At 47.5% G+C, this 13,455-nt stretch overlaps 7 protein-coding genes across 7 annotated transcripts; 2 read left to right on the top strand and 5 right to left on the bottom strand.

The window, feature by feature from the left end:
• Window positions 1–198: 198 nt before the first annotated feature.
• Window positions 199–1,016, top strand: N7511_001661 (DUF3455 domain-containing protein; the record flags this gene model as incomplete). Its single annotated transcript, XM_057124086.1, has 2 exons — window positions 199–852; window positions 909–1,016. The coding sequence occupies 2 exons, from the start codon at window positions 199–201 to the stop codon at window positions 1,014–1,016; spliced, it is 762 nt and encodes a 253-aa protein (XP_056989819.1).
• Window positions 1,017–1,502: 486 nt separating this feature from the next.
• Window positions 1,503–3,004, bottom strand: N7511_001660 (aminotransferase-like domain-containing protein; the record flags this gene model as incomplete). The annotated part of the gene is made up of 3 exons (XM_057124085.1): window positions 1,503–1,983; window positions 2,050–2,426; window positions 2,489–3,004. Coding segments are annotated over 3 exons (1,374 nt in total), but the record flags the coding sequence as incomplete, so codon positions are not given.
• A 688-nt stretch (window positions 3,005–3,692) lies between these two features.
• Window positions 3,693–4,455, bottom strand: N7511_001659 (ubiquitin-conjugating enzyme E2; the record flags this gene model as incomplete). Its single annotated transcript, XM_057124084.1, has 3 exons — window positions 3,693–3,976; window positions 4,084–4,234; window positions 4,429–4,455. The coding sequence occupies 3 exons, from the start codon at window positions 4,453–4,455 to the stop codon at window positions 3,693–3,695; spliced, it is 462 nt and encodes a 153-aa protein (XP_056989817.1).
• A 405-nt stretch (window positions 4,456–4,860) lies between these two features.
• On the bottom strand, window positions 4,861–6,857 carry N7511_001658 (uncharacterized protein; the record flags this gene model as incomplete). The annotated part of the gene is made up of 8 exons (XM_057124083.1): window positions 4,861–5,469; window positions 5,518–5,550; window positions 5,612–5,831; window positions 5,884–6,021; window positions 6,072–6,102; window positions 6,150–6,170; window positions 6,221–6,289; window positions 6,662–6,857. 8 exons carry the CDS (start codon window positions 6,855–6,857, stop codon window positions 4,861–4,863), a joined length of 1,317 nt encoding a protein of 438 aa, XP_056989816.1.
• Window positions 6,858–7,404: 547 nt separating this feature from the next.
• N7511_001657 (serine/threonine-protein kinase) lies at window positions 7,405–8,969 on the bottom strand (the record flags this gene model as incomplete). Its single annotated transcript, XM_057124082.1, has 5 exons — window positions 7,405–8,195; window positions 8,247–8,403; window positions 8,458–8,668; window positions 8,726–8,777; window positions 8,810–8,969. 5 exons carry the CDS (start codon window positions 8,967–8,969, stop codon window positions 7,405–7,407), a joined length of 1,371 nt encoding a protein of 456 aa, XP_056989815.1.
• Window positions 8,970–10,337: 1,368 nt separating this feature from the next.
• Window positions 10,338–10,674, top strand: N7511_001656 (uncharacterized protein; the record flags this gene model as incomplete). The annotated part of the gene is made up of 2 exons (XM_057124081.1): window positions 10,338–10,482; window positions 10,535–10,674. The coding sequence occupies 2 exons, from the start codon at window positions 10,338–10,340 to the stop codon at window positions 10,672–10,674; spliced, it is 285 nt and encodes a 94-aa protein (XP_056989814.1).
• A 386-nt stretch (window positions 10,675–11,060) lies between these two features.
• N7511_001655 (uncharacterized protein) lies at window positions 11,061–13,178 on the bottom strand (the record flags this gene model as incomplete). The annotated part of the gene is made up of 2 exons (XM_057124080.1): window positions 11,061–12,938; window positions 12,993–13,178. 2 exons carry the CDS (start codon window positions 13,176–13,178, stop codon window positions 11,061–11,063), a joined length of 2,064 nt encoding a protein of 687 aa, XP_056989813.1.
• Window positions 13,179–13,455: the final 277 nt, after the last annotated feature.

The raw sequence follows: 13,455 nt of genomic DNA, 5'->3' as shown, positions 1-13,455 counted from the left end.
GTGTGCCAAATTCGGAGCATTTACTCTTTGTTACATATCAGAGCAGCATTGCTATTTAATGTTATACCTCCCTTTACCTTATATTTGGTGTCTTAATCATCCTCTTCTATCCCGGTTCTTTTCCCCAGACCTTCAACCTTTTAACGTGATTTGTTTGAAAAGTCAAGACCATACTCCTTCCAAACTGCCAACATCACAATGAGATGCTTTCTAGCGCTTGTTTTGCTTCTTGTAGCAGCAACCGTTAAAGCATACTCCGCAATTCCTCATCCTCTAGCTTATGCCGCTTCATTCTCCCTTATCTCTCGCGAGCTGGACCTGATCAACCTCGGAAACTGCTCTATTGCCAATGCATATCTCCCGTTAGCAGACACAAAGACCAAGCTACCAGATCCCTCTAAGAATCTCACTCTCAAATATGTTGCGTTGGGCCGTGGAACTCAGAACTACTCATGCCCGACTTCGAATGCTTCATCAAACCTCAAAGCCACCGCAAAGCCTTTTGCTACCGGGGCTGCGGCCACTCTTTTCGATGCCTCCTGTCTTGCCTCCAGCTCGGGCGCCATCCTCCATCAGCTGCCTGCAATGATGAGCAATGTACCCCTTGGTAGCATCGCTTTTATGGCGGCTCTCCTAGGCCAGGGCACAAAAAGTACCGATCTTATCATCGGCGAGCATTATTTCAACGCTGGCGGGGACCCAGTCTTTGATTTAAGCTTGAGTGGCTCTCCATCATGGATTGTTGCCAAAAAGGACGCAGCGGTCTCAGCTCCTGCGAGTGAACCATCTGCTAACCAGACTGGCAATGTTCCATGGCTAAAACTTGGACACAAAGATGGATGTAATATTAAGGTGAGTCAAAAATTCAACCACCTAATCTTTGAGTCCTTCTAATCTCTTCTTTGTAGGAAGTTTATCGTGTTGTAACATCTCAAGGAGACCCGCCGTCGACGTGCATCGGTCAAGCTGCAACTATTCAAGTTGCGTACGCCGCAGAATATTGGTTCTACGGATGACTCGAACTTATTGTCTTATTAGCAAAATCTAAATGTTTAATCATTGAAACCCCAAAGATCACATCTCCAGATGTTCAGTTCTTATGCCAGTAGAACCAATCAACCATGTAGTATTATTATGTCGTATCTGATATCCTACGTATTTCCTACCAATCGCTTAACCATGTAGCCCTTGAATTTGTCTATTTGAGTTTTGAAAACCCTCTGTAGTTTGTGAAATTTATGTCCACGCTGCCCAAGAGAAAGCAAAACACACAAAACTATAGATATCCTATCTTATTCTTCCAGTCCTTTGAAGTTGCCTGATCATGTCTCTTATCAGAGATATCTATTGCAACCTTTTTATCCATGGATGGCAACGATGTGCTGGAGAATTCTGGCGAAGACACTATATTACTACTTACAACACAGAGATCTTCCAAGATTGGTATATAAGAAGGATCACAAATTTGTATACAGCACCGCTCATTTAGTAGTGCACTAATGCTATCTCTCGCTTCTTATTTGCTGTTGATCATGAATTAAGCTTTCAATGACGGCCTCAAGCCTCTCAACACCCTCAACCAAGCGCTCTTCATCCTCCCACATGAGACAAAGTCTCAATCTGCGATGCAAATCCCTTTCCACAGAAGCTCTTCCCGGCACAGCGAAGAATTCACCAGTACCTAGCACCAAGTTCTGCTCCTCAAGAGCTGACCGACACACTTGAGTAGCATTCAAAGCAACAGGAAGTTGGATCCAGATGAAGTATCCACCCACCACCGAGGTAGTCTCAGGATCAGGAGTGAACGACACACCCAGATGACCAAGATGTTTCTTAATAGCTGATGCCAGTACATCATAACGCCTTCGACCCTGCGGAATGAGAACGTTCGTGATATACTCCGGTAAAAAGTGATCTTCCAGTAACTCGTTTATAAAAGTCGACATAAGCTGTGAAGGAGCACCGCCCGAACGTGTAGAACCTCTTAAGTAGTTAAGTTTGTGTCAATAAATAATTATCGCTTAGATGAGAGGTGGTAGAGAAACTTACGCCTGAGAAAGACCATAGATAAAGCTCTCCGTTCCTTCAGCCCATCCAACCCGACACCCAGGTCCGATGAGTTTGCTGAAAGAACCATTGCTCACAGTATTACCATATTGATCTTGAGGGCCTCCATCAAGTTCTCGGTCAACATCGACAATGCGTGCCGGCGTCTTAGCCACAGCCTCGGAGGTAGAGGAATCCCTCCAAGTAAGAAAATCATACACATCATCACATACGATGAGAGCGTCATACCTCCGAGCAACCCTGACAAGCGCTTCACGCCGCATGCGCGACATTGTCGTGCCAGATGGGTTGGAGAAACTCGGGATACAGTATACAACGTGCTTGTATATCTTCCGATATGGGGTTTGAGGCTTGGAACCCTGTTCCAGGGAGTTAGTCTCATATTCCAACCCCCAGCCGCGAGAGTCACAAGTATACATACCTTATGATGTTGATCGGTATTCTCCCTATTTTCAAACTCACTCAAAGCAAGCTCAAGAGCAGTAACATCCATGCCATCCTGATCCTCCGAAACCCCAACCATGCGCCCCGCAAATCCGGCATCCTCAAAAACCCGAAAGACAAGATGATAGCACGGATCAATGATCCAGATCCTCTGTGTTTGGACCGGGTCTGTGAATACCTGCAGTATGCATGCTAGGTTCTGACTTGCGCCGCCGGTTATGCAAATGCGCTCTGCATTTATAGTATGCAGGGGAACATAAGAATCGGTCAACCACTTGGCTATGTTCTTTCTGAGAGGGAAGTAGCCTTCATCAGGACCGTATGCTAGTCCATCACTGGCGATGATCTTGTTAGAAAGGACGTCGTTAGCTGCTTGTTTTAGGCGCTGGGTTGGCAGCATGGCTGTGGCGGGCCAGCCCTGGAATAGGTCAATTTGGCTCTTGGGTTGCATTTTCCTTTTTCTAACGGGACGGGATGGTGTTTTGGGGTTGTACTATGAGAATATCTGTTGTCTTTATACCCAAGACTAGGGCTAATCTTGATTTGGGGGTATAACCGATCTGGCCAATCATGAGGCGGGACATGGTTAATTTCCGTTGTGGATTGAAGATAGACTTTTAGTGGTGTTTACTTGCTGTATTATCATTGTCCGAAGCCCGAGAAGTCAAGGAGGAGAGGTGAATCCAACCTGTGTTCTGTTTTGCAGGATAGTTGGTCGGTTGATGGGAGAGTCAATACATAATTTGACAGAGCACTTGAACTCTACCAGGGCTGTAGAACTGGAAAAATTACTCCAGGTCTAAGTTTACTCTCCAGGGGTTAAAACTTTGATATCCGGCCAGAAAACATGTCAAAAAGTAGAGGGCTCTCGCATTGATCACCACTGAAACCAACCCATGAACTCCCGCAAAAAGTCAACTACTTCGTGTTTGGAAGTCAAATAGATAACCGACCTGCGCCAGCATGAATGCAAACGCACAACAAAAAAAGAGAAAAAGAAATCACTGGAAAGAAAACGAAAAAGATGGACCCCATGATGCTTCTCCGGTTTAGTTCCGGGGTGACACTCACAAAGAAACGCTGATATATGTGCCGCCCCACCACAAAATAAGAATGTTTCTAATGGTTCAATGATCTTCTTGTTCGTCACAGCCAAGTGTGGAATATGACATGAGTCGAATTCATACGTTGTCATCCTCATAGACAAAGTTGATATCGCGGATACGGCGACGATTGTGAGTGATGAATTCTTGATCGCCAGGCGGTCGTTCATCACGATTGTTTGCAGTCAGCATGCTCTGAAGGCTCATACAGACACTTTCGACAGTCTGAACTGGGGACCAGCCGGCTGATCCGAGGAGGTCGAGGCAAATGATGCCGTTGCTGTAGATATGGGGATGCATAGGGATCGTGCGGGGATGGCCGGTAGAAGCGTCACATGTAATGAATTGGACCTCTGGAGGCTCTAGTAGGATAAGATATGTCAGATACGGCGTCCTTTGTCTTGAATTAGAGCGTGGAATGCGCCCCGAGAGGAAGAATGACTATGTTTGATAGGCAAGCTGAACTTACCTATGGGGTATTTGTTGCTGAAGCTAAACTTCAGACGATATGTTTGATTCAAGTAGAGTGGATTTTCATCCAGGACCTTGATATCCATCTGCCATTCTTCAAGACTGTCGCTTTTGACAATGTCGATCCCAGGCGGAACATGGTCCTTCATCTAAAGGTTTGATAATGTCAGAGAACTGAAAAAAGGCGACCGAGAGACGCATGGCGATATGAGATAGACAGAAAGTGAAATGCGACAGCTGGAAAAAAGGCGGGGAGGCGTTCGTACCTTCAAGAGCTCCTGTAGTCCAAACCCTTGGTCAATTTCGGTTTGTCGCTAAATGGAACCCCCCAGAGAATACTTACCTTGCTCAGACGCTTGGTTGCGAACATGACGGTGGACTTGGCAGGTGAGAGTGAATGCAGAACTTGACGATCAAAAAGCTCAGGTGGAGAAGGAGGGGCGGTGTGGGGTAGCAGATGTATGACGTGGGGGGATGGACGTGAAGTAGACGGAGGACCTCGCAGATGTCAGAAAGAATAGACAAAACGAAGCAATCAGTCCGAGGAGAAGTTTGAGAGAGATGCGAAGTCCAAATGGAAGAAAAAGATGCAAAGGTGGGGAGATAGTAGCAGCACGTGATATCAACGCCTGACTCTATACTTGCCCAGCAGCTCAGGTCATGCCACGAAGATGACTCCTTTGTTTCACTGCTGACTTTATCTGAGGGAAAGAGATCAGACAGAACAGTCCTAAACTTAGGTTTCAGGTCAGATTTCAGCCTCTCAAGTGAGCACCTAAAGCGTATATCTAAAACCAGGCCCTTTATCACCCAAGTCCTCCACGGGAAACCGAGGCACCGGATCAGCCTCAGCGTCCCTCTGGGAATTAATTCTACGACAAATCAAATAATAAACGATCATGACCAACAGCCCCAGAGCAGCAAAAGCTAGAACCAAAGCATGACCCAAACGATATCTCGGCGCATCCGCACTCCGATAAAAGTTAGAAGCAGCAGCGCCAGCCATAGTGCCGAACCCGATTTGAATAGCAATACCAACAGCACGTTTAGCATCTGGAGCCCAGTTATTGGAGGATAAGGTCAGAAGACCTGGGATAGCTGGATACATGCCACACGCGGCAATGAAACAACCTGCATATGTCAGGCCAGGAATAAACCGTACTGGAGCGACGGCGATAAGGAAACCAACAAAGACTGCTGTATAGCAGGCAAAGGTGAAAAAGCTTCGTTGGCCAGTTTTGTCAGAGTAGTAGCCGACTAAGATGCAGGATAGTGTTGCTGCTGCGTAGACGGGAATCGTTAAGAGTTGAGCTAGAGCTGCTGAGTAGCCGAGTCCTTTGATGATTGTTGGCAGGAATAGGGATAGTGCATATACGGAGCAGGCCTTCCATATGCTGTTAGTGCTATCATACAAAAGATCAATTCATCTTACCATTCCCCAGTAACCGAGGCAGTGGAACCATGTCTAATGCATAATAAGATCAGTAAAAGCCCTTTCGTATAGATCAGGACCATGAAAAACATACCTGCCAGTCAAGAAGCGCGTCTACAAAATGCTTCCATTTGAAAGAATGCTCGTTACCCAACTGAGGTCTTGTCGATGTCTCAGTCTGCGTATAGTTCAGCGCATCCAGCAAAACCCTTTTCTCCTGTTCGGAGAGAAACGTCGCCGTTGCAGGCTCATCCCAAACAAGAAAGTAAGAGAATATTGCAACAATCACAGTGAGTAATCCTTCCAGGATAAAACTAGAATATGTTGGTACTCGGGGCTCAAACGAAGAATGGAGAGAGAACGTACATCCATCGCCAACCTTCTAATCCACCCACCCCATCCATCTTACTAATGAGATAGGCCAATAGTCCCGAAAACGCACCCGCCATAGAGGCAGAGGCAAATATCAGTGCTAGTCTGAACTGCGAGTTCTTCCGAGGATACCTGGACGATGTGAATATGGATACGCATGTCTTCCCAACGGGAGATCATACCACAGCGAAACATAGAACGCCAGACCAGGAACTGTACGACATTAGAAAAGGACTCCATGGTGAGCTAGAAAAACATACACAATCCCGCTTCCGTCACTCCTATAACAGTGATTAGCCTCGATCTTCCACTATGAAACCAATATACCAACCAAGAAAGAACCGAGCAGCCAACAGCCCGGAATACCCCTGCACAATCCCAGTCAAGGTCATGACAATGCCTAAGGTAAACAAACAGATCAGTCAAAGCACGTCCAGGGTAAAAGAATATACCACCAACCCCAAGCAACCATAATAGATGGCAACCAGACACTAGGCTTCAACCGAACCAGCAACAAGTTGCAAAGCGGCTCAAAGAACGAATAAGGGAAGAAGAAGATCGTAAGACACCTAGTACATGTAGTGATATGAATTAGCATAACCTCCCTGCTCTACATCCAAGCCCACACTCAAGTAGAATAGTCACCAATTATATTGCTGGCCAACTAAACCCAATGTCTTCGATAATCCCTGGACATTTGCATTCCCAATGTTTCCTGTTCAAGACAGCTTCTTGAGTATAATGATTCCCAAATAAGATCCCAGGAAATTACCTCGATCCAGAAAACTGAGCAGATATAAAACTGCCAGGATGGGAATGACGCGAAGGTCAACTTTGCGGAGGAGTCTATCGTACTCGGCTTGTGAGACTGGCAGCATAGCCAATTCTGTGTTTTTGGAGGTTAATGGCGTTTCATGAAGCTCCTGATGAGTAGACCGTCCATCTCTATCTTGGAGTTTGGTGTCCATTTCTGATCTGGGGAAATTGTGCTTAAAGTCAGCGGGGGTTGGATGTGACTGTGAGTGTTGGCGATAAATTGACACTGGAAGTGATGCAAGGGAGGAACGAGGAATGGGGGGAAAAAAAGCAACGACAGCAAAAGGCCTATTTCCGGGGTTCTGCAGACCGATATTAGACCGAGGCCCTGGCTGTTCTCCCCCGCTTATGCTCTTTTCTCCAAATATCTGCATGTCGGATGCTGCTAGGTGTGTGGTTGCATATCGGCTTTCCCGCCGGTCTACTGTTCTGGGGGCAAACTACACCTGATCATAGGAACGAAGTAGGGAGAAGTATAGCATGATAGAAGACAAAGATCAAGTTGAGGAATTGTATGTCTACTTTGATAGACTATGAAAAAAGGGGAATCACAGAACTATTTCCAAGAAGCCGCCCGGCGTATAGCCGAGTTATGAGGCAGCATGTCCAGGAGAACCAACGTATCAACAAAAGAAAAGAAAGGAAATGAGCAGAAAGGAGAAAGAAGGGAAGGAATAGAGGAAGAAATATGATATGCAATCATGCACTCGCGGCCTTCTCTCGCGCTTCGCGCTCAACCTTCTCCCGCTCCTCGTTCTCCTTTTGTTCGCGAACCTTGGCCAGAACAACTTCGCGGAAGATGGCTCCATGAGCAGCACTGCTGAGACTCTTCTTCTTTGTGTGACCAGGTGCAGGGCTAGTCTCACCGTTGGACTCTGTTGCCGGCGCGGCACCTGCGTCGCCAGAAGCGCCCATGTCCATAGGACTGGGAATGTCCTCTCCATCTTCTTCTTCGTGCATCTTGAGGGATTCGATACGGTTGGCAAGCTTGACGATCTCGATACCGCGACGGAGGCGGGCACGTGCAATGTAGGCGCGGATCTCGGGCAGCAAGTCGCGGTCGCTGGCAGTCTTTCCGGTCAGCCACTCATGCTTAAGGGCATCCTCTGAAGTGACTCGCTTGCTAGGGTCGGCGTTAAGGAGAGTGAGGATGAAGTCTTTGGCATCCTGGGACACGTCGCGCCAGTAGCGCTCGTGGAAAATAATGCGACCAGTTCGGCATTCTTCGATCAGGTCGGTCAGATTCTCTGAACGGAAGGGTGAGTAACCACAGAGGAGAGTATAGGTGATCACACCCAGCGACCACATGTCAACGGCCTTGCCGTGACCTTGCTTCAGCATAACTTCGGGAGCGGCATAGCCGAATGAGCCAGCCATGCTGGTCAGCACTTCGGAGGGGCTGTGCAGCATCTTGGCGATACCGAAATCAGCCAAGACTAACTCGGAATCAGCGGAGCGGGTGAGGTAGAGAAGGTTCTCGGGTTTTAAGTCTTTTTAGATGTCAGCGATCAGAAATTGCTGGTGCGTACAAGGAAACTGACCTCGGTGGACAATGTTGCGCTTGTGCAGGTAGTTCACAGCATCGAGGACCTGACGAATGGTCTGCGACGCATCCTTCTCAGTGAACTTGCCGTACTCGCAGATACGGTCGAACAGCTCACCACCCACAGCTAGTTGGGTGACAATGTAAAATTTATCCTATTCTCATGGTCAGAGAACTTCAATAAGACATGGGTCTTGATATGAACGCACCTTGGATTCGAACCAGTCGACAAAGGAGACAATGTGGGGATGTTGGAGAGATTGCAGCATCTCAAGCTCGTCATAGACCATGGTCTCATTTCCGCGCACATTCTTCTTGAGAATAATCTTGACCGCGACCTTTTCGCCATTGCTGGTCTCTGCTTCACGAACAATGCCATAGGTGCCTGCACCTAGCGTTCTTCCGAATCTGTAGAGAGCTCTAACAAGCGAAATACATCAGTAGCTGCGGATAATAGAATGAAGAAATGGACCGTACTTCTTCTCGTAGCTCTCCGGCTGTCCGGACAGCTTGTTGAGCATATTTGCGACTATGAACAATATGGTCAGCACATTGACAGACCTTGAAGGAATCGCACAAATAAATAGACCACAGCCGCTTCGCGGGAGCCGACCGAGCCGACAGGGGTACAGGCATTGAGACGCAGACCATGATACAAAAGAAAGACCAGGATGGGTGACAGCTTCCAGAGATAGCTTGTCGCCAGTATATATATCGACATGGGAACCACAACGCAGTGCGCAGAGCGGGGAGGGGAGGATTGTGGACACGGCTGACGCGACTCGGAGAATGATCCGTCAAAGAAAGCCGCGGATCACGCTAAGGCCAAACAACAAAAGTCCGACGGGTATAAAATGTCGACTCACAGCTCATGATGTGGGGATAGGGCTGCAGATGCCCGAGAGGTACACGCGGTGTAAGGGGGGTTTGGACCACAGAACCCAATAGGCTAGCTGGCGAGGAGTCTTTGGAGGGGTTTGACGGTGGAGAGGTTCGAGTTCGCAGTGCAGTCTGGAAACGAGAGAACGAGGTCAGTGATTTGCACAAATTCGAGGGGCGACCTGACCATGCGCGGGGGTGGCTGCATAGGAGGATTTTGGGAACACGGGGAATGAACATACGAGATGAGCTTCTCCGATTCCGATCTCAAGCCGAACAAGTCGAGAAACAGCAACACAACAGAGCAGAGTCAAGAGAGAAAAGAGGGTGAGAAGGTGAAGAGTTGTTCTAGACACGATAAGGCGTAGGGTTTAGCGTTGCACCGCCACACTAAAAGTTACTGCCTGAAATCAGGGGGTTTGTATGTCAGCTATCTAGTTGGACAGTTTACACTATATGAAACATTCATGTGAGAGGCTTGCTCATTTATCTACACATCTGGTCTATAGAATCCAGGGCACTGGTTGTTCTACAGTAGTCTTGCAGGTGGCTTAGCTGCTCAGCCTTGTGAGGCTCATTGCGCAGAGCTCATGCATACACTGCGCTTCTAGTCTGCTTATGACAGGCCAGCAAATAGGCTGGAATCATACAATCCTACAAAAACAAAACACTGCCAAAATCCGCGATTAACATTCAAAAGTAAATAATTGAAAAAAATAAACAGAGTTTGATAGCCGCACTGCTTCTATGGCATCGAAGTATAGACATCTCGCACACACTTCCAACATCTATTCTCATTCACTTATTCAGAGAGTGCACCTGTCAGTGAAGTACACTTGGCTTGGTCCTCACAGCATTCATCTTATAACTATACCAATAAGCCATCTATACCCAAAGTATCAAGCTAAATGCAACCCCCATCCCTCCCTCTCGTACAACTCTAAGTCGAACCTAGCATGAATCGAAACAATCAAGAGCTGAAAGAAAAAACAAGATCAGATTTGCAACTGGTCCATGATGTAGACCAATATGGGTGTTAATATAAAAAAAAAGCCACGTTGATTCGTACCGTCTTCCGCCCCCCCCACCAAGTGCCTGGGACAGCGTCATCGTCGGACGTCATAGGCTTGCACCTAAGTATATATGAACCACCCTCGAGTATCTATCTGAGAACTACAATTATATCAAATCAGAAAAGCATTCTTCAATCATGCTGTCTTTCCTCTTCTTTTGTGCATTCCAAGTGGTGCTTCTTGCCGCTTGGGTCTCCGGTACTCTCGATCCATACCAGAAGAAACTTCAGGAATTCTTGCTGGACTGTATGGGTGAAAACAAGGTGTCTTATGGACTGAAGAGTATGTCATTGCGAAGTCAAACAGAAAGAGTCATGCTAATACCCGACGGTAGTGAGTCTCACAGGCAAGAAGCTCATCGAAGATGAGAACTTCAGCAAGATCCAGGATCAACTAGGCAACCAACTGGGTGGGATGTTTGGGAAGGGAGGAGTTGGAGAAGGCATTGGGTCTATTATGAGCAAGAGTCTTTAGTTGGAGACGGGGATGGTAATGGAAGGGGATTACATTCCGGTTGGATGGAAGTATGTATTAGTTTGTGGCATTGAGCTTCACATTGCATTGAAACATGGGCTTCTCTGAGCATTTGTCTTTCCACATCAATTTCGATATCAATTTCTTCATTTCAGCACCAGGATTTGATGTACCATTGCGGAGTTGAGATCCATACTTCCCAACTCGACCCCGTAAATCTCCCGAATTCACACTTTGAACCTTCCACCTTCCTCCTGATCAATACCTCACCCGAGTAATGATCCATCGGAAAGATGAACAACAAAAGACAATGATAGTAGCAATAGCTCAAGATCGTAATCGATTGTTAGACAGCACTGTTTACCACGAGAATGGGGAGGGATCCTTCAATAGAAACCCTCATCATTAGCAATATCAGCGAGCACCTCGTCGCAAAACTTTTCATAATAATCAGAACCTTTCCATACAGAATGGGGAGCACGAATACCAGTCTTCCAACCCTCCTTCCGCAGCCGAGAAATACGCTGCAACTTAGTCTCAATGCGAAGCACATTTCCAAATTTGTCGATATTGGGACCCTGATCCGGGCTCGAATCCGGGCCGGAGTTACGACGGAAAACAGATGACACCTTTTTGCGAAGGGGACTGAATGTCCAGAAGGACTGAGAACGGGCATGAACTGAGTCAGGGGAGACTGCGTCGCGGCGACAATGGCAATGCTGTAAGTTTTCGACATGTTCAATTTGCTGGTAGAGTCGGGTGATTTCCTTGGGGATTACCTCACGCAGGAAGCTATTGTTTGAGTTAAACCGTCTGACTCGGGCTTCGTGGAATGCCGTGACTGCAGAATCAGTTGGGGATGGGGTTGTGTATGAAGAAGAAGCTTGACTTTGTTCGGGTGTGACAGGAAGAGTGGTGGATTTATTGAAATCAAGCCCTGTGTTATTCTCTGGAGGGGTCTCTTGCGTACTCTCTAGGATGGCCTCTAACTGGGATCTCGGGGTAGAAGCTCGAGTTCGACAAGTGGGACTTGACTGGCTTTCATTAACATTAATCTGGAGACGAGGGATGATCTTGAGTGGCAGGCGAGGAGGGCGAGGGCGAACAGGCCGCTTCGGGTTCTTGTCAGTGTCATAGTTGCTTAGAGTTGAGTTGGATCGAGCATCAGCATTCGGAAGGGGCCAGTTTAGATTGTTGCAAGTATCCTTTGGGTTTGCGATGGTTTCCCTTTTTGAGAATCCACAGAGAATCATTGAACGATTGCACCTGATCACCTCACCAGATATCTTTCGAACAGAGAGCGGCGATGGTATCAATTCAATTTGGGTCCTGGGGTCCGCAATATCAGCAGGGTAGCTGACTGGGGAGAGTTGTACCGGGGAACGGATCTTGGGGGACAGATCCTTCTTCGAGATGAAAGAGGCATCCTCACTTTCATTCATGATGGGACCGTGGAGCATCAAGGTAATATTATCGATCAAGGACTCGCCGATGGGGGTATTATTTCTGGAATTGTTAAAAGAGACCGACTCCTGATCCGAAAATACAGGAGAAGGAGTACCACGACGCTGAGCAATACTCCCATTTGGATAGGAGAAATTCCGACTCGGACTGGAATGCCTGTAGGGTGATGGGCTGACAGCAGAGATTGAAATAGGCGAAATGCCACCATTGATACCATCCTTGAGGGGGAAATCCTCAATAGGACTCAAGTGACGAGGAGAGGAAACAGCAGGGATCGAATCGGGAGAGCTTTGACCGTTTGTATCTTCCACAGGAGAGAGATTTTCAAAGGGACTCAATTGCTGTGGAGGGGAAACAGCAGGGGCGGAACGTGGTGTGACGATGAAAGCTGTAGTAAGAGAGTCACCAGACGAGGGAGGAGTCAAAGGGTAGGCCGGAGGGGGAGTCATAACACCTTGTTCAGCGAGTTGAGTCTTCGTAACCAGGACGGGGGATACATCGCGCGGAGAGGACCCCAAAGGGGATTCAGGGCCAGGAGAATTATCGAAAACAAGCGGCGATCCAGAAGTAGTACGAGATGAAGGAGACTCTGCCCAGTCAACAAGGGAATAAGTTTGACCGGGGTTCAGGACTGGAAGGGACAAATTGTCTGGCAAAACATTGCTTGCAGCAATGAATTTCTCCACAGCACATTTAAGAAATGGGATCTTAGATGCTGAGTAGATGTGGGCTGCCTGAGCTAGCGAGACATATGAAATGGCGGAATAGTAGTGGAGAGCAGTTTCATGAATGCGGTCGATCTATGTAGGAACCCGTTAATTGTGCCTTCGGATCGGTGCATTTGGAGTACAAACCCGGACAGTAGCAGTGCCGAGAAGGGTCTTGCAACGCAACACGCATTGTTTGTATTGCTGAGACATGTTCAGTGATTTGACTTGCTTGATGGCCGCCTGCCACTCGTCGAACGTGGTTGGAGGTTGAGAAGAACCCCAGACCAAAGCCTCGAGCCTAGGAGGATCTGGTGTCAAGCGGGATGCCATGTTTGGTCAGATCAAAGGAAGCACAGAGTAGGATGAAAGAAGCAAAGGAAAGGGGAGAAGCAAAGGAAAGGGGATAATGACGAGATGGATATGGGAGAGGTGAGAAGGGAAGAAGTGAAGAGAGGCCGGTGAAGGATTGTCAAAATAGGCAGAAAGTGATCGTGTTGACTTCACGGCGAACACGAACCAATTTTGCGAAGTGAGTTTAGAGAAAGTAAAGAGCGGCCATGTCCGAGGCACGAGTTGATATAAAAGAGGACAGAGCAGAAGCTACCGA

This window comes from Penicillium nucicola (genome assembly GCF_028828085.1).
Source record: "Penicillium nucicola strain IBT 29836 chromosome Unknown utg000001l, whole genome shotgun sequence".
Lineage (NCBI taxonomy): Eukaryota > Fungi > Ascomycota > Eurotiomycetes > Eurotiales > Aspergillaceae > Penicillium > Penicillium nucicola.
This window is presented reverse-complemented; position numbering and strand designations above follow the sequence as displayed.